At 39.5% G+C, this 26,213-nt stretch overlaps 1 protein-coding gene across 11 annotated transcripts in view; it reads left to right on the top strand.

Annotated features, from left to right (window-relative positions):
- The window catches only part of ART3 (ADP-ribosyltransferase 3 (inactive)), a 121,690-nt gene extending 95,812 nt beyond the window's left edge, over positions 1–25,878 (top strand). For 7 of the 11 annotated variants that reach the window (XM_059668211.1, XM_059668190.1, XM_059668165.1 and 4 more), the window contains 8 exons: positions 4,938–5,655; positions 15,584–15,616; positions 16,515–16,547; positions 17,959–17,988; positions 19,908–19,940; positions 20,788–20,820; positions 23,615–23,647; positions 25,488–25,878. In XM_059668211.1, coding sequence (XP_059524194.1) covers positions 4,938–5,655; positions 15,584–15,616; positions 16,515–16,547; positions 17,959–17,988; positions 19,908–19,940; positions 20,788–20,820; positions 23,615–23,647; positions 25,488–25,624 — 1,050 coding nt within the window. In that variant the 3' untranslated portion in view covers positions 25,625–25,878. The remainder of the gene's footprint in view (positions 1–4,937; positions 5,656–15,583; positions 15,617–16,514; positions 16,548–17,958; positions 17,989–19,907; positions 19,941–20,787; positions 20,821–23,614; positions 23,648–25,487) is intronic. The other 4 variants (XM_059668212.1, XM_059668209.1, XM_059668206.1 and 1 more) reach the window with 3 other exon arrangements.
- Positions 25,879–26,213: the final 335 nt, after the last annotated feature.

Raw genomic sequence — 26,213 nt, 5'->3', positions numbered from 1 at the left:
TTGTTTGGGGTTCTCTGTACTTCCTGGACTTGTAAGTCTATTTCTTTCACCAGGTAGGGGAAGTTTTCTGTCATTATTTCTTCAAAGGTTTTCAATATCTTGCTCTCTCTCTTCTTCTGGCACCCCTATAATTCGGATGTTGGTACACTTGAAGCTGTCCCAGAGGCACCTTACACTATCTTCGTATTTTCGGATTCTTTTTTCATTTTGCTTTTCTGGTTGGGTGTTTTTTGCTTCTTCGTATTTCAAATCTTTGACTTGATTCTTGCGATCCTCTAGTCTGCTGTTGGGAATCTGTATAATATTCTTTATTTCAGTCAATGTATGCTTAATTTCTAGTTGGTCCTTTAGCACAACATCGAGGGTCTCATTAGATTTCTTGAGGGTCTCATTAAGTTTATCGGTGGTTTCTAGAAAATTCTTGAAAAACCTTAAAAGTGTGGTTTTGAACTCTATATCCAGTAGTTTGCTTTCCTCCATTTCTGTCATTTGTGTCCTGTTTCTTTGTCTCCGCATTTTTTTATGCTTCGCTGTGTTGATAGAGTGGCTTTCTGTGCTAGGTATCCTATAGGGCCCAGTGGCTCAGCCTCCCCAATTGTAGACACTCTTGGTGCACCCCCTTGTGGGCTTTGTGCACAGTCTTGTTGTAGTTAAGGCTTGATTGTTGTAGGTAACACTGGGAGGGATTGACCTTCAGGCCAATTGGCTGTGAGAATTAACTGTGTCTGCAGTGGGAGAACTTCTGTGCCGGAGACACCCCTCTGGGGCAAGACTTGCTTCAATGGGGCTTTGGTGCTCACCGAGTCTGCCCCCTGAGTGTATCCTTTATGGATCTGAGGAGCTGCAATCTGGATGGTCCCACTCTGACCACCGGGCACACTGGCTCCTGGATCTCTAAGGAGGAATCTAGCCTCTGCCTGAGGCTACCCAGCAGGAGCCAGCTTTGACACAATGCAAGTTACCCTGGGGTCTTGGGCCAGCTGCAGTTTGTTAGGTAATTATCAGATTGCAAAGGGCCAGGCCTTTCATATGCAAAAGCCGCTGTGCATGGCTTGGGCGGGGCGGGGTCCCAGGGGATCAACAGGGCGGAATGAGCAGTTATGGCTGCTCTCAGTCCTGCCCTCAGAGGCCCTGCTTCTCAGTGTCCCAGCAATTGCTGCAAGCACCTCCGATAGAAAGCTGCCCTCGAGTTACAACTGATGCCAGACAGTCCAGTTTCTCCCATATGAGTCAGGGTCCTCAGAGACTCACCTGGAACTGGAGCTCAGAGCTTGAGACTCCCTCCCAATTGAAAAACACAACCATGTCCTCAGCTGCCAACCCTCTCTGCATGCGCCTCTGTACCTCTGTATTTTACTTCCGCACCACACCTCCTCTGAGTCTTGGTATGCTTCTCTCTTTCCTTCTAGTTGTAGAATTTCCACTCAGCCAGCCTTCCTGTGGTTCTGGATGATGTCCATTCCGTCTTTTAGTTGTATTTTTGAAGTGGTTGTGTGAGCTCTGTGAAGGTCTTTATCTGACCTTCAATTCTGAATGATAGCTTTGCTGGGTAGAGTAATCTTGGTTGTAGGTTCTTGCTATTCATTACTTTGAATATTTCTTGCTACTCCCTTCTGGCCTGCATAGTTTCTGCTGAGAAATCAGCTGACAGTTGTATGGGTACTCCCTTGTAGGTAACTAACTATTTTTCTCTTGCTGCTTTTAAGATTCTCTCTCTGTCTTTTGCCCTTGGCATTTTAATTATGATATGTCTTGGTGTGGTCCTCTTCGGATTCCTTTTGTTTGGGGTTCTCTGTGCTTCTTGGACTTGTAAGTCTATTTCTTTCACCAGGTAGGGGAAGTTTTCTGTCATTATTTCTTCAAATAGGTTTTCAATATCTTGTTCTCTCTCTTCTTCTGGCACCCACATAATTCGGATTTTGGTATGCCTGAAGTTGTCCCAGAAGCTCTTTACACTATCTTCATATTTTTGGATTCTTTTTTCATTTTGCTTTTCCGGTTGGATGTTTTTGCTTCTTTGTATTTCAAGTCTTTGACTTGATTCTTTGGATCCTCTAGTCTGCTGTTGGATCTTTGTATATTCTTCTTTATTTCAGTCAGTGTATGCTTAATTCTAATTTGTCCTTTTTCATATCCTTGAGGGTCTCACTAAATTTACCAGAGGTTTCTAGAAGATTCTTGAGTAACCTTATAACCATGGTTTTGAACTCTATATGCAGTAGTTTGCTTTCCTCCATTTCTTTCATTTGTGACATGTTTCTTTGTCTCCAAATTTTGACTGCTTCCCTGTGGTGATAGAGTAGCTTTGTGTGCTAGGTGTCCTATAGGGCCCAGTGGCTCAGCCTCCCTAATTACCTGAGGTGGACAGTCTTGGTGCACCCCCTTGTGGGCTGTGTGCACAGTCTTGTTGTAGTTAAGCCTTGATTGTTGTTGGTATCACTGGGAGGAATTGACCATCAGGCCCATTTGCTGTGAGGACCAGTTGTGTCTACAATGGGAGAACTTCTGTGCTGGAGACACCCTTATGGGACAGGACTTGCTTCATTGGGGCTTTGGCGCTCACTGAGTCTGCCCCCTGAGTGTGTCTCTTATGGATGTGAAGAGTTGTACTCTGGTATGGTCTCACTCTGACCACTGGGTACATTGGCTCTTGAATCTCCAAGGAGGTGCAACGTCAGCCACTGCCTGAGGCCACCCAGCAGGAGCTACAGAGAGATCTGCAGATTCCTCCTCTTTGTTTGGGGTTTGGAGGTGCCCAGATGAGGCCCAGCTGTGAAGCAATGCAGGCTTCTGCCAAGCCTTGGGCCTTCTTTTGGAAGCTCTGTGGCTCTCTGACCCAGCTGCAGTTTGTTAGGTTTTAGATTACAAAAGGCCAGGCCATTCATGTGCAAAAGCCTCTGTGCACAGCTTGGGCGGGGTTGTAAATTGGGTGGGGTGGGGTCTCAGGGAATCACCAGGGCAGAGCAAACAGCAATGGCTGCCTGTCAGCCCTGCCCCGAAGAGGGCCCTGGGTCTCTGTGTCCCTCAGCACCATGCAGGAACAATGATCCCTGCAAGTACCTCTGAGAGAAAGCTGCCCTCGTGTTCCGGCCTGATGCCAGACAGTCCAATTTCTCCCCATATGAGTCTGGGTCCCCAGAGTCTCGCCTAGAATGAATTCAGAGCAGTTGGGAGCTTGTATCTCCCTCCGATTGAAAAAGACAACAGTGCACCCAGTTGCCAGCCCCTTTCCACGTGCCTCTGTACCTCCGCACCTCCTCCCAGTCTCAGTGTGCTTTTCTCTTTCCTTCTAGTTGTATAACTTCCACTCAGCCAGCCTTCCCGTGGTTCTGGATGATATTCATTTTGTCTTTTGTAGTTTTGATGTGGTTGTGCGAGGCAGCAAGTTCAGGTGTTTACCTATGCCGCATCTTGGTTCTCTTCTACAGCATTCGCTCATCCTATTTTTTGATCAGTAGGTCAGAGTACAGGGTTTTATTTAATTCACTTCAATGTGTAGATGCTTGGACTTCAAAAGATAAATATAATGCATATCCTATTCTTGATTAATTTACAGTATAATAAATATATTTTTATAATGAAATTAAAAATAATCACAGTTTGTTGAAGGCTTGACATGTGCCAGGCATGGAGCTAAGACTTCGTATTTATTCATTATATCACTTAATCCTTACAAAAGAATTACAATTAACACATGTTTCCTTACATTAGCCTCATGTTTAGATGAAAAGATTGAAGCTCAGAAATGCCAAATAACTTTCCCATACTTAATTAGTACCTCGTTAGTAACAGAAATGGAATTTAAACCCATGCCTTTCTGACCCTAAGCTAGTGTTAATTACATTACACCACCCTGTTTCTCTTATGTATAATTTAAAGTTGAATTAGGCCTTTTTTCAGTTATACATAGCAGAAACAATGCAAATGTGCTCAAGCATATAGGGCATTTGTTGCTTCTTATGATTAAGGTAAAATACAGTCTTCAGGTAGCTAGACCCAGGGCCTTAAATAATGTTATCCGGGCTTCATCCCTTTCTCTCCACCTCAGCTCTGCAAGCCTTTCTTTATTGGTTTTATTTACAGACAGGATTTTCCATGGAACTAAAAGGATAACTATTGGCTTCCCCAAGTCAATATTATCCTTACAGCTTGTGATTGTAGAGAAAGAAAGAGTGCTCTGGTTTCTAAGCCTGATTTATTGCTTATTACTGTGGCTGAAGGTGCTGAATCAGTCCTACCTAAATCACATGGACAAGGGAGTGTCCTACAAAGAAGAGGGGTGATATTTACCATTAGGTATTTATCATATATAGTATTTCATGCATGATAATTTTATATTCACTCAACAGTTTTGAGGGGTTGAGGAAATTGGCTAAGAATATTTTCAAAGCCAGGATTGCCACCCATTTCTTCAACTTTATACTCATTGGTCTTTCCTCTGTACCACAAGGTTCAAATAAATGAGTTACAGGCATAATCATACCCATATCTTACCCACTAACATTTACTCTTTCACACAAATAGGTAATAGCTGAGAAAAGTTATCAATAGCAATGGAATATACTTTCTACATAAAAACATATCCAGCCCAGCCAGTGTGGCTCAGTAGTTGAGTGTTGACCTATGAACCAGGAGATCAAAGTTCAATTTCCCATCAGGGCACATGCCCAGGTTGTGAGCTTGATCCCCAGTAGGGGGCGTGCAGGAGGCAGCCAATCAATGATTCTCTCTCATCTTTGATGTTTCTATTTCTCTCTCCCTCTCCTTTTCTCTCTGAAATCAATTTAAAAAAATTTTTTTAAAAAAAAAATCCAAATTTGGTTGTAAGCAAGAGATAGATTCTTGGCAGGGTATGAGAGTGTGGAGGTAGTTGTGTGAGAGAAAAAGACACACCAAATATCTTGTTTCAAGAATATTAATTTCCTTTTCTTTTGAAGGTGAAGGCTACTATGTTAGACATGGCAGATAATGCATTTGATGACGAATACCAGAAATGTACTGACAGGATGGAAATCAAATATGTTCCCCAACTGCTCAAGGAAGAAAAAGCAAGCCATCAGCTTTTTGAGGATGTGTGGGAAAATGCAAAAGCCAAGTGGGAAGCTCGGAAGACTCACCTCTCTCTCCCTATGAGTTTTAAGGATAACCATGGAATAGCCCTGATGGCATATATTTCTGAAGCTCAAGAGCAAACTTCCTTTTACCATCTGTTCAATGAAGCTGTGAAGATGGCTGGCCAATCTCGAAAAGATTATATCTATGGCTTCCAGTTCAAAGCTTTTCATTTTTACCTGACCAAAGCCCTGCAGTTGCTGAGAAGACCTTGTGAGGATAGCTACAAAAATGTGGTGTATAGCACAAGCCAGGGAACTTCGTTTACCTTTGGAGGGCTAAACCAAGCCAGATTTGGCCATTTCACCTTGGCACATTCAGCCAAACCTCAAGCAGCAAGTGATCAACACATTCTGTTAACCATTCACACATGCTTTGGAGTTGCCATTGGAAAATTTGTTGATAAAGAAAATGAAAGTGGAAGAATTATTATTATACCTCTGAATGAGATTTTTTATGTGTCACAGGATGGGGCTAGCAATAATCTTATCCTTCGAAGCACAAACAAGACCTGCAGCCATTACGAGTGTGCATTTCTAGGAGGTATGTGTCTCTGTTCTGTCTGTGCTTGTCTGGGACGGGAGGAGAAGCATTCTTAGGACCAGGGAGAGATTAGGGAAGAAATTAAGAGGTGTTTGAAAGAAGAAATGACATTGGTGGTCTCTAGGCTAGCTCTTTTCATACTGTTAGTTTCAACCCACCAATTCCCCCCAAAATTAGTTTTATCAAACTAATACATTTGCAGTATTATTAAAAGTTAAAAAAATAAAATAGTACTATGAGGCCATCATTTTCAAATAGGAGCAGTGTGCCCTTCAGGGTCATTTGGCAAAGGCTGGAAACATTTTTAGTTGTCACACTATCCCTAGTTGCTACTACTATCTACTGAGTAGAGTCCAAGGACACACTAAACTGCATTGAACAGCCCCCCACAACAAAGAAGTACCTGGGCCAAAATACTACTATAAGGCTTACAATGAAAAGTAGCAGCCCCCTTCCCACCCATTCCCATTCCCATTTGCCACTCCTGGTGGCCTCCATTTCTTTTGTTTTTTAGCTATTTTTTTTCAGGTACTTATTGTTATGGTTCTAAGTCAATAAAATGCTTCAGCTTGTTAATTCTTGATTTTTATCTGTTCGCTTCACAGTATAGAGAATGAATATTTAGCTCTCATATTCCATACATTAGTTAGGAATTCTTTATTGTATTCATCTTTAACAGAGAACCTATCTGATAGCTCTCTTTTAATAAGAAGTCTAGAGTAGGCTGTCCAGAGTTGGTACAGTGTCTCAACTATTTCATCAGAACTTAGGCTCTTTCTATTCCACCAATCTTAGCATGTTGGTTTGTTGATTCATATTTACAGTGTGACTGTTGTAACTGTAGACATCCATTCATGTTCAAGACAACACGAAGGGGAAGAGGGATGGCAGCCAAATCTGCCTATTTAATCAGGAATGTAAACGTTTTCCCAGAAACTCTTAGATTTCTGATTATCATCGACTGTAACAGCCACTTATAAGAAAAGCTTGGAAAGGGAGTAATTAGCATTTCCAGCCTCTATACTACAGGGAGGTAAGGGAGAAGGGAATTAGAAATAGCTGGTAGGTCAGTAAACTAAAAGTTTCTGATAATCACCGCCTTCATCTTCAGTATCCGTGCATTTCCCTTTTCCCATTCTCTCTGTGTAGTAAAGACTGGTACCTTTTTAAGTACCTCTTTACCCTAGGGTTATTAGTAGTATGATTTTTTTTTGTTTCCTTAGTTTTTTATATCCCATCAATAGTTTACCTCCAAATCCTTAGAAATATAAGTCTCTTCTCAATACATTCAGATACTCTCTCTTTTTCTTTCTTTTCTGGACATACTTCTTCTGTATTCCCCCATCATCCTGCTATATGCTGTGCTCTCTAGGCTTGTTGAATATCCTGGCATCTCTCTTTCCTACTATTATGAGACTTTCTTTTGCTTCTCCCCTATGAAGAATCCCCTTCAGCAGTTCTCAACATGTGGGTCGCGAACAATGAAAATACATCCTGCATATCAGATATTTACATTACGATTCATAACAGTAGCAAAATTACAGTTACGAAGTAGCAACAAAAATAATTTTATGGTTGAGGGTCACCACAACATGAGGAACTGTATTAGAGAGTCGCGACATTAGGAAGGTTGAGAACCACTGTGGCCTATATCTTGCATTTCTTCTTCTTCCTTGAAGCCTCCTTTGTTTAGTGGGGTAAGGGTTCTCTGGAAATTTTCTGAGAAAAGGGACATTGAGGCAAATGTTCTAAGACTGCATGTCTGAAAAATCTACCTTTAGGCTTGAATAAAAGTATGTGTATATTGGTATTTCTGTTTCAGAAATTGTTTTCCTAGGAATTTTAAAGATCTTCCTCCATTGGCTTCTAGTTTCTGGTGCTGCTATTGAAAAGTATGAAGCCATTCTGAGTACTAAATCTGAATGAGACCTGCTTTTTTTCCTCTGGAAGGTTTTATGATGTTTTCTATATCCATAACATTCTGAAATTTTATGATGTTGTGCCTTGGTGTATGTGAGTAAAGGGTTAACAAAACTCTTCCTACTTTTTTCTATGAAAATGGCCTTCAGTTGATCTTCTAGCACTTTTTCTCTGAAATCTACTAAAGGTGTAAATGACTAATGGTAAACTGCCTAATTGTAAACATAATCTTATCTGCTGGGATTATGAATGAACTGTAAATACTTTGGTGAAAGCTACAGTATTGGGCATTCCTGAATGTATTGTGACATGCCCAGGTGTCCTTGCTGAGTTGTGGAAGTACATTCATAGACTGGTATAAGAGATACTGCCTTCTGTGACAGATCTGTGGCATGAGGCTGTGAAGTTAGGATAGTTCCTGCACCCATTTGTGTACTCTTGCTTCCTTGTAACTGAGCATCATTCTGGGGGCTAATCGCCCTGGACTTCTGTAAGGACTTGCATTGAAGAGATGTATATCATGATGTCCTGTTGCTAAACAGTATGCCATGTTCCCTGCCTTGCATTCTTCTGCAAAGCTGGTGAGGTGATGGCCTTTTGGGGTCTTATGAGTGTGATTATTTTTCTGAACCCAAAACCATGGCTGCTGGTCATGCAGAGTGAGTATTTCAGTAGGACCTCAGAAGTGGGATGGACATTTAGATTTGACTCCACGTGACCAAAGCACTATAAGATAAAAAAGAATAGGATGGGGAAGTGCCAATGAGACATCTTGCCTGGTTGGAGGGCTGATCCACTTATGATTTAATGACAGAAGCTATGTAGCCATTGAGGTGCCTGAGACACAAAATTTAAGGAGATCCTCAGTTTGAGGGTCGTACACTTGCAGCATCTGCATTTGCATGACCCTAAAAGTGAGTGTCTCTTAAAGTTTGCGCTCGGCATCTCATTTGCCTCACCCTAGTCCTGGCCCTTAGTTGCAAGTAAATGAGACTAATTGTTCACCTGGAAGGGCAGATGGTGATTGGAGTAAATTTGTGTAGAAAGGAAAGATGCTCATTCTCCTTATCAACCCTACATTAGACCTGACCAAAAGCCAAGTAGGTTGAAGACAGCTCATACCAGCTTATGGGAACTGATTGTGGGCATATATGTCTTCCCATTTCCTCATACATCACAGTAGCTTGAAATTGGCCATGGTTGAGAGTTATACCATAGAAATCAGCAAATACTACAAATCAGGACCCCTTTACCCCCACTGCAGAACTTGTTCAACTTTACCAGCACATCACAGCCAGAAATCCAGTTGCATCTGGGCTGTCAAAACAATGCCACTCTTGTTGCTCCTGATGCATTTAGCCACATGCCATTTGTAGAGGCATTGGTTCTACAGAAACCCTGGCTGCAGTAGCTACAGGCCAAATAAATCACTGGTATTTGGTTGATTAACAGAGGTGGGCAACGAAGCCCACAGAATCCATGTTTGCGAATAGGATTATGATGAACAAAAAGGGTGGAACCATTGGGTGGATTCAGAATGAGCCGGGGCTCAGACCTGCATGGGCTAGTGGGTTATGAGCCCCATGTGAGGAAGGGGAAAGTGGAGGGCACACCTCTGTGGGCCAGCCCACAAGATCAGGCAGAGGCTACACAGCAGGTTAATGTTCAAACCAGCCACAAGGGGAGTCCTTTGTGGAGGCTCACATGTACTATTTGGAGAGCTCTGACAAAGTCAGGCCACTGCACTTGACTGTTGATTTAATTCCAAACTGAAGTCTAACCAATGTCTTCTGCTGCCATCTAGAGGTAACTACTGGGAACCTAGGCTCAAATCTAGGTCACTGAAGCTAAGCTTTTGAAACTCTGTGAAGGACAATAACCAGAGCTTTTGTTCATTTGTTAATAATCCTCGCCCAAGAATGTTTTTTCCATTGATTTTTAGAGAGAGTGGAAGGGAAGGAGGGAAGGAGGGAGGGAGGGGAGGAGAGAGAGAGAGAGAGAGAGAGAGAGAGAGAGAGAGAGAGAGAGAGAGAGAGAGAGAGAGAAACATTGATGTGAGAGAGACACGTACATTGGGTTGATTGCCTCCTGCATGGACCCTGACCCAGGGCTGGGGTTGGAGAGTGCAACAGAGGTATGTGCCCTTGACTGGAATTGAATCCAAGACCCTTTAGTCCGCAGGCCAACGCTCTAACCACGGAGCCAAACCAGCTAGGACACCAGAGCTTTCTTAGAAATAAGCCAGGAGGATATAATCAGAACCTTGTTCCATTGTGACTAACTATAATTTTGAATGAAAAAAGACAATATTTCTAAAAGGAATTAAAAAGTTATACTGTACTAAATTTAGTGCTAACTCAGTCCTCTGATACTGTTCTGAACTTGCTTATGATTTCCAAGATAAAAATGTGTTGTGGGCCTTACAGAAACTAGTTAGCTAAAAAATAAATAAAATTAAAAAAATTAGTTCTATTGGTTAGGAAGAGGGGAGAATGAGAGTCATCACAGGTTAATTTTCTATACCAGCAGTTGCCAACCTTTGAGACCTCACAGGCCACCAGTAGTCCGCAGACCACCAGTTGGCGACCACTGCTCCAAAGGTTTTCTTAAACCAGCGGTCACCAACCTTTCAGACCTCATGGACCACCAGTGGTCTGAGGACCACCGGTTGGTGACCACTGTTCTATACTGTTCTTCTAGAATATTGATAAAGGTGGAGTGTCAGCTGTGTAATTAGGCTACATTCTTTATCATTAAACATGACGCAGCTTGCTTCCCCAGAGTGAGCAAGAGAAAGCAGGAAACAGTGCCAGCAAATCAGTCTTTTGCAACCTAACCAGGGAAGTGACATCTCAAGAGGAGAGGATTACATAAGGCTGTGAATATCAGGAGACAGGATCTTTGGGAGCCATAATCCCAGCCCATTATAGTCTGTCACCTTCCCCAGGGAATGATCCAAATCAGCTCTCCTTTTCATAATGATGAGTTTTATAGTGACTTCTGCAGACAGAAGAGAGTAGCTACATAACCACTGGAAGCAAAATCAGCTACCAGTTTCATATACTGGTGTTTTTTATCTGATTAATATGATCAGTCTGTTTACTGAGGTCATATGAAATATATGTCCATTTATATAAAATAAAAGCTGGTATTTTATGAATATCTATCCACATGAGTCAGAACAAGCACACCCATGCAAAAAGAAGAGGAATATATTCTTCCTCCAATTCCTCTCATTCTCCAGCTCCTAATTTGTTGGTGTTTGGGAACTCAGTCAAGACAGAGGTTAGCAAGATTCTGGCAACTTGTAAATAGCTTAAGACAGCCAGATCTGTCAGTCCTGTAGAGATCTTCATTGGGGAGGCTGGTAGAATTTTTCATTTGAAGTCCTGGTCCTTTATAATGATTCCCTTACTGTAGTAGATTATAGACAATGGAGGCACATGCTTGATTTGTTTTGTTGGTCTCCAGAGGCTTTTCTTTATAAGAAGTCACTTCATATGAGTATATTTGTGTGTAACATAAAGGTTGAGTTCATGAGTTGTATTTGTTGCATTTATTTCCACAGAGAGGACTGCATTGGCTTTATCTTTAGTAATTCAATCCTGGGTGTCTCAATGGCCTGATCATACAGCTAGGGCAGTAGTGTTGGCACATGAGTGTACATAAACGTAGATGTTCTTCTTACCTGGGTCATCATTTGAAGTTCAGCTCTTAACGTAGAGTATCCAAGGCAATGAACAAGTTACCATCATTATAATGGGCTAGAGGCCTGGTGCACGAAATTCATACACTGAAGGGGATGTCCCTCAGCCCAGCCTGTACCCTCTCCAATCTGGGACCCCTTGGGGGATGTCCGACTGCTGGTTTAGGCCCAATCCCACAGGGTTGCCCCCAACTGCCCTCCCCTGCCAGCCTAGTCACCCCTAATGGCATGCCCTCCCTTGCCAGCCTGGTCACTCCTAACTGCCCTCCCCTGCAGGCCTGCCCCCCCCCAACTGTCCTTACTCCTCTGAAGGCCCAGTCACCCCCAGCTGCCCTCCCCTGCTGGCCTGGTCGCCCCCACCTGCCAGCCATCTTGTGGCAGCCATCTTGTGACCACATGGGGACGGCCACCTTTGACCACCTGGGGGTGGCCATCTTGTGTGAGGGTGTGGTGGTCAATTTGCATATTACCTCTTTATTATGTAGGATAGATGCAGCCTCCTATTGGATTTGTCCAACATGGGGACAAGCTGTTTTTGTTAGAGAACTGTGCTGTCTTTCAGTTGTGAAGTCTTGTAGGTATGGCCCCCATTGAGTCAGTAGTTTGGCTAAAGTAGTAGGTGAGGCTTTTGTAATGGCTAATGCAGAGGTTTTCAGACTTTCTCAGTTCATGGTCCTTTCCTTAGTGTTATCATAATTTATTTCAGTGTCCCTAGACTAAACGAAGTACCCCAAAGTTCCACTTACTAGGTAAAATCAAATAACTCAATAAGCATTTATTTCCTAACATCTTAGTAGCTGTTTGAAAAAAGAATACACAGAAATTTTTAAACTTTATTTTTATTGTAGAAACTATTACAGATGTCCCCATTTTCTCCTCTTTTGCCCACCTCCACAAATTTTTTTTTTAATCTTTTTTTTTAAATATATTTTATTGATTTTTTACAGAGAGGAAGGGAGAGAGATAGAGAGCTAGAAACATCGATCAGCTGCCTCCTGCACATCCCCCACTGGGGAAATGCCCGCAACCCAGGTACATGCCCCTGACTGGAATCAAACCCAGGACCCTCAGTCTGAAGGCCAACACTCTATCCACTGAGCCAAACCGGTTTCGGCCACACAAAAATTTTTTTAAGGTACTATTCTTTCATTCTTAACCATAATAATTTGCTAATGGGATGTATATGCCTATTGGATACTGCACAGCTTCTTAAACCTTGGAATTAGATTAGACACTACCTAATTTCCTGATCCATGTTAATTTTTACATATACTTGCTTTTTATCACAACAATTGCTGAAAGCCAGCTTTGCAAATGTATCATCAAACAGAATGTAACATGGTATAACTTTGAAACTGCATTCTACCTCAAGCTCATAGTTCATGCAGTATCTGACAGATATCAATGATGACTATGTTTATCTTGAAATTTTAAAGTATCCTTTGGTATCTTGTGAATTTGATCTAGCATTCAGGGACACCTCTGCTACTGTTTAGAAACTGCAGGTCTAATAGATGGGCAGCCACCTGTTTGTGAAAGTGGCTAAGGCCTTAGGAACCAGGTTTGGCCCTTAGTTGGAGGTAAAATTTTAATGTGACAAGGGATCATTTAAAAAAAGTTATTTATTTATTTATTTATTTATTTATTTTTATTATTATTTTTTATCCTCACCTGAGGATATTTTTTCTATTGATTTTTGGAGAGTGGAAAGGAGAGAGGGGGAGAGAGAGAGAGAGAGAGAGAGAGAGAGAGAGAGAGAGAGAGAGAGAGAGAGGGAGAGAGAGAGAAAGAGAAACATCGACATGAGAGAGACACATTGACTGGGTTGCCTCCTACACATGCCTCTAATGGGGCTGGGGAACCTGCAACCGAGGTATGTGCCCTTGACCAGAAATTGAGCCCAGGTCCCTTTTGTCCAGGGGCCAACGCTCTAATTACTGAGAAACCCACCAGGGCAATACTGCTGTAGTTTTATTATCACCAGTCATCTGTGAGTTAGGTTACAGACATCTGTAATTTCTTAGGATCTAAAGGAAATAGGGAACTCCTGGGAGCTGTAATTTACTATTGATTTTCAGGCTTCTTACTGTAGCACTCCCTGCTAACATGTCAACTTACAGGTTTTTCAGTGTGTTTTGTGGGAAAAGGCACTATTCTTGATCCTGTGGGGTCTTTCCCTGGCTTTGGGTAATTTCCTCACACATATAAGCTGATCAGTATTTTGCCAAATACTTCAAAGGGAAATCCTTTGAAGATCTCCAGGATTCTTTCTCTGAATAGCTCCCTTCTTTAGTACTATGTAATAACCAAATTACCCTGGTATTTTTTTTGTAGAAAAAAATTTAAACTACTTAATAGTTATAATATCATTCGATTTTTCTGTTTATTCTTGAGATATTTTTTATTTTTTTAGGAATTTGCATATTCGTCTTATATTTCAAATTTATTCACAGTAAACATATATTTTCACACCTATTGAATCTATGCTTATATTCCTTTTATCATTCTTATATATAATATTTATGCTTTCTCTTGTTTATTTCTGGATCAGTCTCATCCATTTTAATCCTATTACTTCTTTAGAAACTCAGAATAGTTTGATTACTTTCCTGCTGCTAAAAACACTAATGAAAAATTAAATCCAGAGTCAAATAGGGAGGAGAAATGAAGTCTTGAATAAATGGAACTGTGTTAAACATTAAAAGATACCCATCCTGGGGTGTTAACTGAACCTATGTGGAATTATTTCACAATATATGTAAATCAAACCATCATGCCGTACTCCTTAAACTTAAAAAATTTAATTATCAGAAATTACAATAAAATACATAAGCATAAGAAAAGATACCCAGTCTATACTACTGAGGAAGCTCTCAAAAATTTTGTGCATAAAAATCACTTGGAGTGCTTGTTTAAAATACAGATTATAAGGCACCATCACCAGAAGTTCTATATCAGTAGTCTCGGCTAGAGTCCCGCAGTTTTCAATTTTAATAAGCATCCAACTGATTCTGAAGTATGTGATTGGAAGACTACACTTTGAGAAACATGTTCTAATTTATACTACAGTCAAAAGATAAAGGCTTTTAAAATCCTCCAATGCCTAGTCCCCAGGCCGAATCTATCATATCTGTAAGCTTTGTCATCCACAATTCCCCTCACCTTCACCTAACCCTCAATTAAGCCTCTGCATAAGGCTTGAACACTTATCTTCTGCTGAGGCAACATTTTATAATTGTCTCTAGAACTGTTTTTCTAAATTTCTAGTCTAGCCAAACCCAAGGTTAGCCTCAGGGCACCATCAGATTCTAACAAATCTGTACTAATTCCTGGATCAGCAAGTCACCTGGGTTCTTGGTTCAAACTCCACAAATGGAGCAGGATTGGATAGCAGATTATAGAAGACCACATCTCATAGTGAAACCAGGACTCTGGGGAACTCCCCCATATTAGCTGGAGAAGTTTCTCCACTGATAACTGAACTTGATTAGATCAGTGAGTTAGCCCGGCATGGGGAAGAGACCATAGGACATCTAGACCTTCGTGTGACATCTGAGAAACCCTCTATGGCTCATGCTGGCACCAAATCTAAACACCCTCTCACTGATCTTCTTGCCTTAACTGCTGTTGGGCAGGCCTGCAGATTCCCCTTTATGTCAAGCTTCGGCGGAATGACTGCTGCACTGATGATTTTTTGCAGGGCATCACTGGCAAGAAGGTATAAAAGTATACTATTAGAGGCCATGTTCCTGCTCCCCAAAAACTGTGGATCTCCTTCCATACAGATCAGTGTTCTGGAGCAGACCAACTTGGTGTCTCCATATGCATGTGAAGGATCTTTGTTCATATGTTCAAGGATCTTGAAGCTCTAATTACGATTCTTTTTCTTCAATGAAACTGTCACAGTAAAAGGATAGGTTTGCTGTTGAGGACATTTAATATCTGAAGAGAGGATTAGTTGAACAAATACTTAAATTTTCTCCTAACTTTTGTAGACAAATCATAGAATTATTAAGTGTTAGCTTTGGATGGGCCTTTGGAAGTCATTTGAAGCAATCTCCCACTAAAAGATCCAGATAAGGAAGCTGAATTCCAGAAATGTTAGATGTTTTATCAAAGATCATACTGCTGTTTGATGAATGTAATATGAATATAAATATGTAATTGTTCTACAGTTTGCATTCCACTAAGTTATGGGTCTGATGGACCAGGAGCTGACAGATTAATTACTAATAGCCACATACCAGTGGCTCTGCAGGGTAAATTGTGTCTAACTAATAAAGCTTTATCTTTATGTTTCAGGTCTGAAAATGGCAAATTGTGTTGAGAACATAGGTAAGATATGCTTCAAAGTATTGTCTCTGTAATGGGAATTTTATCAGTGTTATTTCTCACAGGTACAGGTCAGAGCCATCTGACCAAACTGTCATGCTGTCAGCCATCTTTCATTTCTCAAGGCAAAATTGTGCTACTGCTACTACCTTTTAGCAGTGGGGAGTCCAGGAGTCTCTGCTGGTGGCATCCCTCCCCTATCCACACCCACAGCCTTGCCTGTGGCTCTTCTGTCAAACTTCATTTATCTTGGGCATGTAGTACCATTCCACTCTCACCCTAATCTATCCTTACAGGAGTGTAAGGACTCCTGAATGCCCCTACTTGACTCCTACTTGACAGAGCTAGACTTATAACCCTATGTTTTGATATTTTAGGAAATAACTTTTGGGATACTAATGAAGGAATAGAGTGACTGTGGCTCAAGGTGAGAGCTGGAGGGTCAGAATGTCAATGCAGTCTGTCTCCGCTTCCTCAGGGAAAGATAGGAGGATGTAACAAAAGATAATCCTCCTTAGAGGATCATGGGAAAGTTTTGGGTAGGTAAACAGGAATTCTAAGAATATTCAAGAATAGCATTATCAGATAGGCCCAACAGATTTGATTCAAAGTTGCCAGAAAATACCTTGGGCTGATGCATGCATTGGGTAGAATTTTTTGAAAATTTCCTTATTAGAAAGTTTTTAGCTGTCTTCCTGTCTAGTTTTTCTATGAATTCTTCTTCATGTAATTAAAATGAATCCGCATCCATTTGTTTTTGAGACTGATACTTTATATTTCTCATCTCACCATATTTTGTATGTATCTTAAAATGTAAGTCAACTCAGATTTTTATCATTAATAAACCTGACATTAATGTCTGAGCATAGTACTATATAATGAAAACATGTTTGTATTTCAGAATATTTTCTACCCATCTATGTTGCCAGCCCTGGTAAGTATGTTCTCATGTTTAAAAATAATCCTTATATGGATATTTAGTAGCTCTTTCTTATTGAACAAATTCAATTCTTAGCTGAAGAAAAAGTATTTTGCAGATATGAAGGAGTAACTTGGCAGATATAAGGCGGGGGGAGGGGGGCGTGGTGGGGAGAGAGAGAAAGACTCTATTCTGGGGAAATTTGCCTCTCTATAAATGAGAGGGTTGGCATTCTGGAGAGCTGAACAATATGGAAACATTCTAGGGCAGTGGTCGGCAAACTCATTAGTCAACAGAGCCAAATATCAACAGTACGACGATTGAAATTTCTTTTGAGAGCCAAATTTTTTAAACTTAAACTATATAGGTAGGTACATTGTTATTAACTGAATTAGGGTACTCCTAAGGCTTAGGAAGAGCCACACTCAAGGGGCCAAAGAGCCGCATGTGGCTTGCGAGTCGCAGTTTGCCGACCATGGTTCTAGGGGATAAGGTTGGTGAGACCTGAAGAGCTAGTCAGTCTTGAGAGATATGAGGGTCTGTATTCAGTCACTGAAATTAACCTGTGATACCATTTAGCTGAAAGTAGAAAAGTCAGTCATTTGCACCTTTCAAATATGCTAATGTTTGGTATCATTTGACTAAAATATCTGGGTGATTAAATGTTTTTCTCCCCTGAGCTTCCTAGTGATATAGCCCAAATCACTTCTGTGCATTTAAGTTTTTTATTATGTGTTTGGCCCATGTAGCTACAATAAGATTTTTTTTTATTGAAGAGAAAAAGGTATCTGGCCTTTCCTTAGGTATGCAATTTACTTGATGTTTTGGAAAATAATTTCCTGTAATGATGTGAAGCATATCATACACCTGAGGACTTGCCCATTGCAGCCAAAATTTTACTAGTCACTTCAAAGGGACCTTAGCTAACTCTTCTAGACAGACATTTTTCAAGCTCATTGAGATCCCCAGGATTTTCTTTTAAAAAAAACAAACACAAAAAAACATTGTTATTGATTTCAAAGAGAGGAAGGCAGAGAGGAGAGAGAAATAGAAACATCAATGAGAGAGAATCATCAATCAGCTGCCTCCTGCACGCCCTCTACTGGGGATTGAGCCCGCAACCTGGGCATGTGCCCTGACCAGGAATTGAACCCTGACCTCCTGGTTCATGGGTCTATGCTCAACCACTGAGCCACACCATTCAGGTGTGATGGCTTTTCTTGAGGTGCCAGAGGAAGGTTCCAGTCCAATTAGCCAAGGTGCATTTAGATCTGATTTGACACTTAAATTTAGTAGCATTACTTTACTGGATTTACCAAATGGTTCTTTATGGCCATATTACCTGAAAATAATTTTGTTATAACTATAGTAACTTCCAATGATTTTATTCTATTGTTAAAATGGAAAGTTTCTTTTTGTAACTTAGGTGATAAAAAACAGAAGCTTGAAGACCCTGGTAAGACATTTTCATAAACTCTGGGTTTTACATTTGCAAGACATCTCCTTGTGGTTGGGAGCAGATGGGAGCAGATGGGCATGGCATGGTAAGGAACAGTAGGAAGAGAACTAGTTTAGCTTACTGGTTTGGTATATCAGAGACCTTCCTGAGTTTCGCATAGGCTTCTTTACAAAGATGACACAGCAGCTCTCTTAATGTCTCTTATCTAATAGTCTTTAGATCATCCCAGTAGAGAAGTTGAAGAAGTAGTTGAGAACAGATTATTTTCTCCTTTATGCTAGCAGTTACATGGATAGAGGAAGGTGTGACTAATTATTCCACAAACTCTATGACCTAGGATGTTGGGCAGGGGCATTAAAAATGGCATTTTTTTTTAAAGTGAAAATTATGATTTTGTATATTTATTTCTGCTTCCAGCAACCTAACAGGTGCTGTTAGCTATATCTGTTTGATTATGTAGTATATTCCCAAGTTTTTTTAAGTGATAGTATTCAAATGTCCTCAAGAGTGCTGAGATATGAACACTCTCATAAATTACTGGTGAGATTATAAATTGGAACTTTTCTGGAAGACAGTTTGATAGTATGTATTACTAGCTTTAAAAATGTTCATACTTTTTAACCTAGTTATAACACTTTTAGATATTTGTCCCAAGGAAATCATCATAAAGATTTGTGTATAAAATATGTACAAAAATATTTACATAGTGTTATGGTAGTCAAAATTTATAAATAACCTTAGTGTCCAACAGATGGGTAATATTAAATACAATTATACCCATATTATGAAACACTAACCTTAAAAATTGCTTTTTAAACATATTTTAAGAATATGAAAAAGTGCTTATATACAGTGGCAAATAAAAATCAATAATAAAAAGGTAATATGCTAATTAGACCAGACGTCCTTCTGGGCATCATGCAGGACGTCCTTCCAGACGAAGCCAGGGCCAGAGTGAAGCCCTGGTCCCGGTGCCTGCCTGCTGGCGGCTGGAGGGAAGCTGCCCGGGTCCTGGGTGCCGGAGGGAAGCCGGTGCCAGCAGCTGGGGGAAGGAAGGTCTACTCTTGCACGAATTTTTGTGCATCGGGCCTCTAGTAGGATATAAAATGGCATGTAGAGTCTAATACCAGTTTTATAAAAAATGTGAAAAAGTACAAATTTCCAGTTATAAGATAAATAAGTACTGGGGATGTAATGTCCAACTCTTGTATTTGACAGTTCCTAAGGGAGTGGATCCTAAAATTTCTCATCACAAGGGAAAAAAAGTTTTCTTTTTTTTATATCTGATCTTTTCTTTTTCTGTATGAGATGACAGATATTTATTAAGCTTATTGTGGTAATCATTGCACAATATATGTAAGTTAAATCATGATGTTACCTTAAACTTATATAATGCTGTGTGTCAGTTACATCTCAATAACACTGGAAAATATGCTAAAAATATATATTTTTAAAGGGCTGAAGATGGGGGATGTATACATAGCAAAAAGACTGAAAGGAAATATACCAAAAAATGTTAAGAATGAGTAACTGAGATTTAGGAGTAAGAGTAATTTTTAATATTTTATAAATGATCTGTAATTATAATGTATGACTTATATAATCAATAAATTTTATTTTTTAAAAATACATCGTGACACATGTAGGTTGGAAGTCTTTGGCCTGAATCTAAAAAAAAAAAAAAAAAAAAAAAAAAAAAAATCAACAGGAGCTTAATCTGGGAGAGATCCTGGGTTTACTGGCCATTATTCTGATCAGAGATCAGTCAGGTTCCAGTGGGTTAAATCTTCTCTCCTTTACTCTGTCCCCTGCCATCTCTCAAATCTTTTAGAGCTTTCCATAAATAGCCATGTAAATATAAGTTAATTTTCAAACCAAGTGCATTTCCACTAAATGGTTCCCATTCTCATCTTTAGGAATGAAAAGCCAGGAGTCCACTGTCTTACCTGGTAGGTAAACTTTTTACTTACTTTTTGAGGCTAGCTACAAGGATGGGAGCAGACACAAGAACTCCTAGGACTAAGAGAATTATGGACTAGGAAAGTTTGGAAAATGAGTTAAGCCAGAACAGAGGGACTCCATTTATTGAGTGCTTATTATATTTCATGCAGTGTACTAAGCACTTTCATGATCTATTTCCTTTAATCATCACTTACTACAAACCTGCAAGGTAAGGATTTCCTTTTCGTAAATAGGAATTAAAGGTCAGAGGGATTAAGAAGGCTGAGCAATCATAGAGCTAATAACTATAATGACAATAGAACCAAACCAAGAAGAGACTTACACCTAGTACTGTTTCATTTTAAAGCTGATGTACTAGGACTGCCTTATGAAGATAAGTTGGAGACATATGAGTCAGATCACGAAGTTCTTGAAGTTCAAGTTAAGGAGTTTGGGCTTTGTCCAGTTAGAGAATGAAGAGCCATTGAAAGGTGTTTTTGTTGTTACTGTTTTCTTTCCCCCCCTTTTTTTTAAAAATATATTTTATTGATTCTTTACAGGGAGGAAGGGAGAGAGATAGAGAGTTAGAAATATCAATGAGAGAGAAACATCGATTAGCTGCCTCCTGCACATCTCCTACTGGGGATGTGCCTGCAACCCAGGTACATGCCCTTGACCGGAATCGAACCTGGGACCTTTCAGTCTGCAGGCCGACGCTCTATCCACTGAGCCAAACTGGTTTCGGCTCTTTTCCCTTTTTTAAAGGGCTGGAGATGGGGGACATATAGAAAAAAGGAAGCATTAACAATGCAAGATAATTGATTAACAGTAACCAATATTCATTGATATTTTTAGGTGTGAAGAACCATGAACCCATCCAAATGCCTGGTAAGACAGATTTCACTCTCTGAGCCCAAGTATGAGCTGACAGGATTCCCCTTGGCATTAAAGAGAATATTGTCATGAAACTATTGTTATTCATTAATATTTCCTTTACAGCTATCTGCCAGTCATTCTACAAAGACTTAGCTGGGGAAGAGAGTAGAGAAAGTACCTTTATCCCTGTTCCTGGAGCAGGAATCTTAGCTCCCTTGGAGGGATCACTGAAGGGCAAGGCTGCAGGGACTTGGATGCATGCCGTCTAGCATCTTCCAGGTTCTATAGCTAAAGTTAATAGAAACTTCACACAAAAGCTGATTGTTAGTACTCTCCTTTCATAAGGATAGACTCAGTGAGGTGCCATGGCAGAAGGCTCCTCTAGGCTTAGTGTGGATTTGCACAGTGAGGGTTCATGTAGCCAAAACTTTTAAATAAGAAGCCAGGAACTACAGTGCAGTGAGACTATTGACACTTGTATCTCATTGGGCAAGACGTTGGAAATTGTATTCACTGGAGCAAACTGCAAGTTTCTTTTTCATTTAGGAATGAATATTACTTTTTCATTTAGGAATAAAAATGTCAGAACCTTTTCCATTACCTGGTAAGCAATGGTAGGCATGCCAGAGAGGAATGTGCCAATTTGGGTATGGGGGGGATGACATAACTGTCAACATTAGACATGCAGGGAAACCCAAGTACTTTGCACAGTATCACACAAGTGAGTGAAGGCCCCACGTCTCTTAACTTATGACCAAGTACACATTCCGTAAGATTTGCCGTTTTTTAAGTATATTTTTCCGGTATATTTGCCATGGAAGATTTAACCTATCATGAAGACATAACCATTTCATGGGTATTTAAAATGTATGAGGCTGCCACTGAGGGCAAGGCCATGAAGGGGCCTTGAGTTTCTGTGGCCAGAGAAAATTAACAGTGACTCCTGTCAGGTTCCCGAGAAGGGCTTCAGAATGTAGGCTTACAGGGAAGGCAAAAATAAAAAAGTTAATTTTCCTGAGACAAGAAATAAATAACATAAATGGATATAACATGTAACCAGAGAGCTGTGGACAGTAATAACACTTCTCTATGCCTCAGAATTGTCAAACCTGGCTAACACTTGCCATGTTTACCTTATGGGGATATCTGAAAAGACTATTAAAACACAAAATCTCAGGGTTTAAGTCCCTATCCATTAAGGATTTTTTTTAAAAAAAATAGTTTTTTGGCATTCACTGAATTGCATCCATCTACACTCTGCCTTGCCTAATATTGCTGTCTGTGGAAACTTCATGCTGTGTACAGAACCAGAATATTCATAGTTAATTACCTAACGTACAAACGGAGGCCCAGAGATAACCCTCCCAATTTTTATCTGCCATATGTGGCTGTGGGACCAGCCTGTTCCACATCTCCACTCCTTCAATCAGGGTCAAAGTGGCTTCTTCTTTAATTCCCTAGTTGTAGGACTTCCATTCGGCCAGATTTCAGGCAGTTCTGAACAATGGTTGGTCTGTAGTTTTGTCCTAATTTTGATGTGGTTGTGGGAGGATTCAAGCACTGTGTTTATTACCTATGCTGCCATCTGGACCGGAAGTCTCTTCTAGGGAACTTTATATAATTTCACTTTTCTGCACCTGTCCTGTCACAATTGGTACAATGAAGAAAACTTCTGTCTCCCAGGATTGATTAAAGTCCTAATGAGACAAAGTACTGGCAAATGAATAGTTTTAAATAGTAGTAAATGGTAGCTGTCTTTATTATCTGAAAACCTTTTCTCATTTAGGAATAAAAGTGGTAAAACCAGATAAAAACTAATAATACATTTTTTATTGGGAGTGGAGCAACGGGGTTTTGAGTCCTTTACTGTAAGCATTTAGTTAGGTTAATCTTAAGGAGTCGGGGGTGGGGGGGCGGGGGGGGAACACCTGAGCTATATAGCTTCTGACATGCCAGTCTACAAGGAATAGGTTTGCAGGGACTGTTTTGTATTGTGCCCTCTACTGGAAAGCTGTGTGTAGTGCATGCTTTTTTGTTGTTAAAATCTTTACACTGAATCTCATTTAATCTAAGATAAATACTGTTTTTGCCATTTCAGAGATGAGGACATGAAATATAGGAAGGTTAAGGAATCTTTTAAAGGGTAGAGACAACCAGGACTCAAACTTTTCAAGTTTTGTTCACTTTCTGTCACACAACACTTGTCTTTCACCCAGATTTAGATATAAAAAATATTCATCTATCCTGGGCTTCTAGAATTGGCTTCAAAATTTTCAGAATATGGCAATATTCATATTTAAGTGCTAGGCACACACTTAGAGGTAGTATAGCATAGTAAAGAGGAGTAGAGGCTTTGAAATTACTACCACTGATTACCTCTGATTTTGTTTTGAGGAACATCTGTATAACATGGAAAACTATATCTACCTTCTAGGTCTATAAGAAATAAAGGTGGCAATATACATAAAGCATTTGTACAGTGAGTGACATATAGTATTAATATTGCATTTGGGAATTGAAATTCAGTATATTAAAAAAAGCACTTCTTATAATCAAAATTTAATCATTTTTTTAATGGAAACACTTCCTTGGTAAAAAAAAAAAAAAAAAAAAAAAAAAAATCCAGAGTGCAAGTGAGTAACTATTAAACCCTTCCCCGAGGCTCACACAAATCTCTAAACCCAATACCCTGCTCCTCAGGCCCATTCCCAGGAATAAGCAAGTTCGCTTAATCATTTAATCAGCTTTTTCTCTCTTGATAAATAGGTTTACAATGCAATTAACTCAAAATCTGTTTATATTTTAGAATATAAAAGTCAAGAAGACATCAACAATCCTAGTAAGAAATATCTTATTTCCTTAGCTGATAAATGTTTAATCTATAATACAGAAAAAGTGAGAAATTTATTTTTTTCTTAAAGGGACAGTTTCAAGAACTTAAGGCATCATAACAATATAATGTCATGTCCAAATGCTTATGTGTGTGTATATGGTGAGGCACCTTGACGATTCTCAAGCAGTTTTTACTGTGTGTAGAGACTATTGTTTAGAGCAGTTGTTCTCAATCCTGTCAACTCAATTATCTCATTTTCTGACAAATATTTTATAAAGCCCTTATACTATCCTGAAATAAGATTCATAGATAAGGAGACCTACCTTTACCCATTAAAAAAAATAATATCCTAACTATAATTTATAACAAAATTACGTGCATTTTAATATGTAAATGCCTAGATTATATTAGAAGACATTATGCAGTAGACAGATGATTGTATTTCCTTATGCGAATAAATTTGGATTTAAGAGAAGACTGAAGCTACTCTGTGACTATAAGAAGATGAAAGTGAAGAAATACAGTGGGTCCTGCATAGATCTGTTTATGAAAACTAAAAATATTTTGTTTATATGTAAAACTGACTTTAAGTTCTGGTTTTTTAACTAATAGGTTTTAAATTAATTATAAATAGGTTTTTAACTAATGTATATTTCTAACAGCACATTTGAAATTTGTATAGGTCGATTTTTCTTGGTGCAAAACTAGCCCTTTACTTCTACTCCACCCTTGTGACAATCAAAAACTATCCTGACAGCCCAGCCGGTGTTGCTCAATGGCTGAGTCTACCCATGAACCAGGTCATGGTTCTATTCCCATCAGGGCATTTACCTGGATTTCGGACTTGGTCCCCATAGGGGGCATGCAGGAGGCAAATCAATGATTCTCTCTCATCATTGATGTTTTTATCCCTCTCTCTCTCTCTTCCTTCCTCTCTGAAATAAATAACATTAAACAAAACAAAACAAAAAAAACCCTGACAAATTTCTAACTGTCTCTTAGAGGGCAGTACTGCCCCCTTGAAAACCACTGCTCTATAGTAACAAACTAATGCATGAATTCATCTGCCTGCCCACTTCCCCATCTGTGTACATATAACTGCATATCTGTAATTATGGCAATTGACAAAATGAGTTGAAAGCTTTTATAAAATTTACTGTTTCTTGCCTCACTTACAAAACCTGAGTGGTGATTCCATTTGGATACTTCTAGTCAATCCTCACTTGTACAGTCTAAGCCAAAACACAGCCAGAAGTCAGGTATCTGAGCTAAGGGTAGTATCAAACAGATCCTGAGATGGGTGGACTCCACTGTTCCTCTCCACTAGAGTAGATGAACGGGAAGCAGTTTTCTCCAAAGCAGAAAACTGTACTGGTATGTATGAGGGGGACATTTTTAATTTTTTAATGAGCTTGCAGGGCTTAGTATTTTAAAATGCAACTTTATTCAATTTTATATTGGTAGCTGTCAGTATATGCGTATATACTTTACTTGAAATAGAAAAGACACAAAATTAACCTAACCTTACCTATGTATGCAAAAAAATGAAAATAGAAAATTGCTAATTCTAGAGAACTTGAATAAAAATTATCTTGTCTATATAAATATATTTATTATGGTATTATTCTATATGTACAACTGTAAACCTACTTTTGCCCCACCCTTTATATGAAAATATAGCCTGAAATCTGTAACGAGTGATATTTTTTTGAAAATTGTTCCTGGTTGGAAGTATTTCAACTTAGTTTCTAACTCAACTTGAATGTCTGTTTACATATTCAGGATTTATGAAATAGGTGGATGAACTTGATGGCACGTGTCAATGACTATGTGTTCTCGTTAACAGCTCCAGCTCCAGCTCCAGCTCCAGTTCCAGGTCCCAAAACCCATCCCTCTGCATCCTCTGGCAAAATGCTCCTTCCATCGTTTGGGGCATTCATCATTTTAATCAGTGCTTCTATATATCTCTTTGTTAGTCTTTAGTCAGCTATATTCTTTATTATGTTAAGTACACTACAGGGATCCCACAGGAAATGATCAAAAGGAATGTTATATTTTTCACTTGTTGGCCAAAGTCAGTTGATAAAATGAGAACTGTATATGTTATTCACTTTTCAAATTCAGAAAGTTTGTCCAGTTATGTTGTAGAATCATTTTCACTTATTTGTATATTAATCTATTGCAAAAACCTTATTTCTGGTTGAATTCAATAAAAGACTTAAGATTATTAGATATAATTTCAGAATTGCCAATACTAAAATATCCAATGTTAGTGGTTAACATGAATTTAATCCATTAATAAGAATTTTTTCGGGGGCGTGGGGTGGATTTTTCCTTATTTTCAATTATAGTTTATATTCAATATTCTGTATATTCGTTTCAGGTGTACAGCATAGTGGTTAGACAATAGTATACTTTAAAAAGTGGTCCCCTCCATATTCAAGTATCCACCTGGCCCCTTACATAAAATCAGATGGTATGCCTTTCTCGGACTTATTTCACTTAGCATAATGCACTGTAGGTCATCATGCTGTTGCAAAACTGAATTTTAAAGATGTTCTACTCATCCTTG

Source organism: Myotis daubentonii, chromosome 1, assembly GCF_963259705.1.
Source record: "Myotis daubentonii chromosome 1, mMyoDau2.1, whole genome shotgun sequence".
Taxonomy (NCBI): Eukaryota; Metazoa; Chordata; class Mammalia; order Chiroptera; family Vespertilionidae; genus Myotis; species Myotis daubentonii.
Note: the sequence above shows the minus strand (reverse complement) of the source record. Positions and strands in the feature narration are given on the sequence as shown.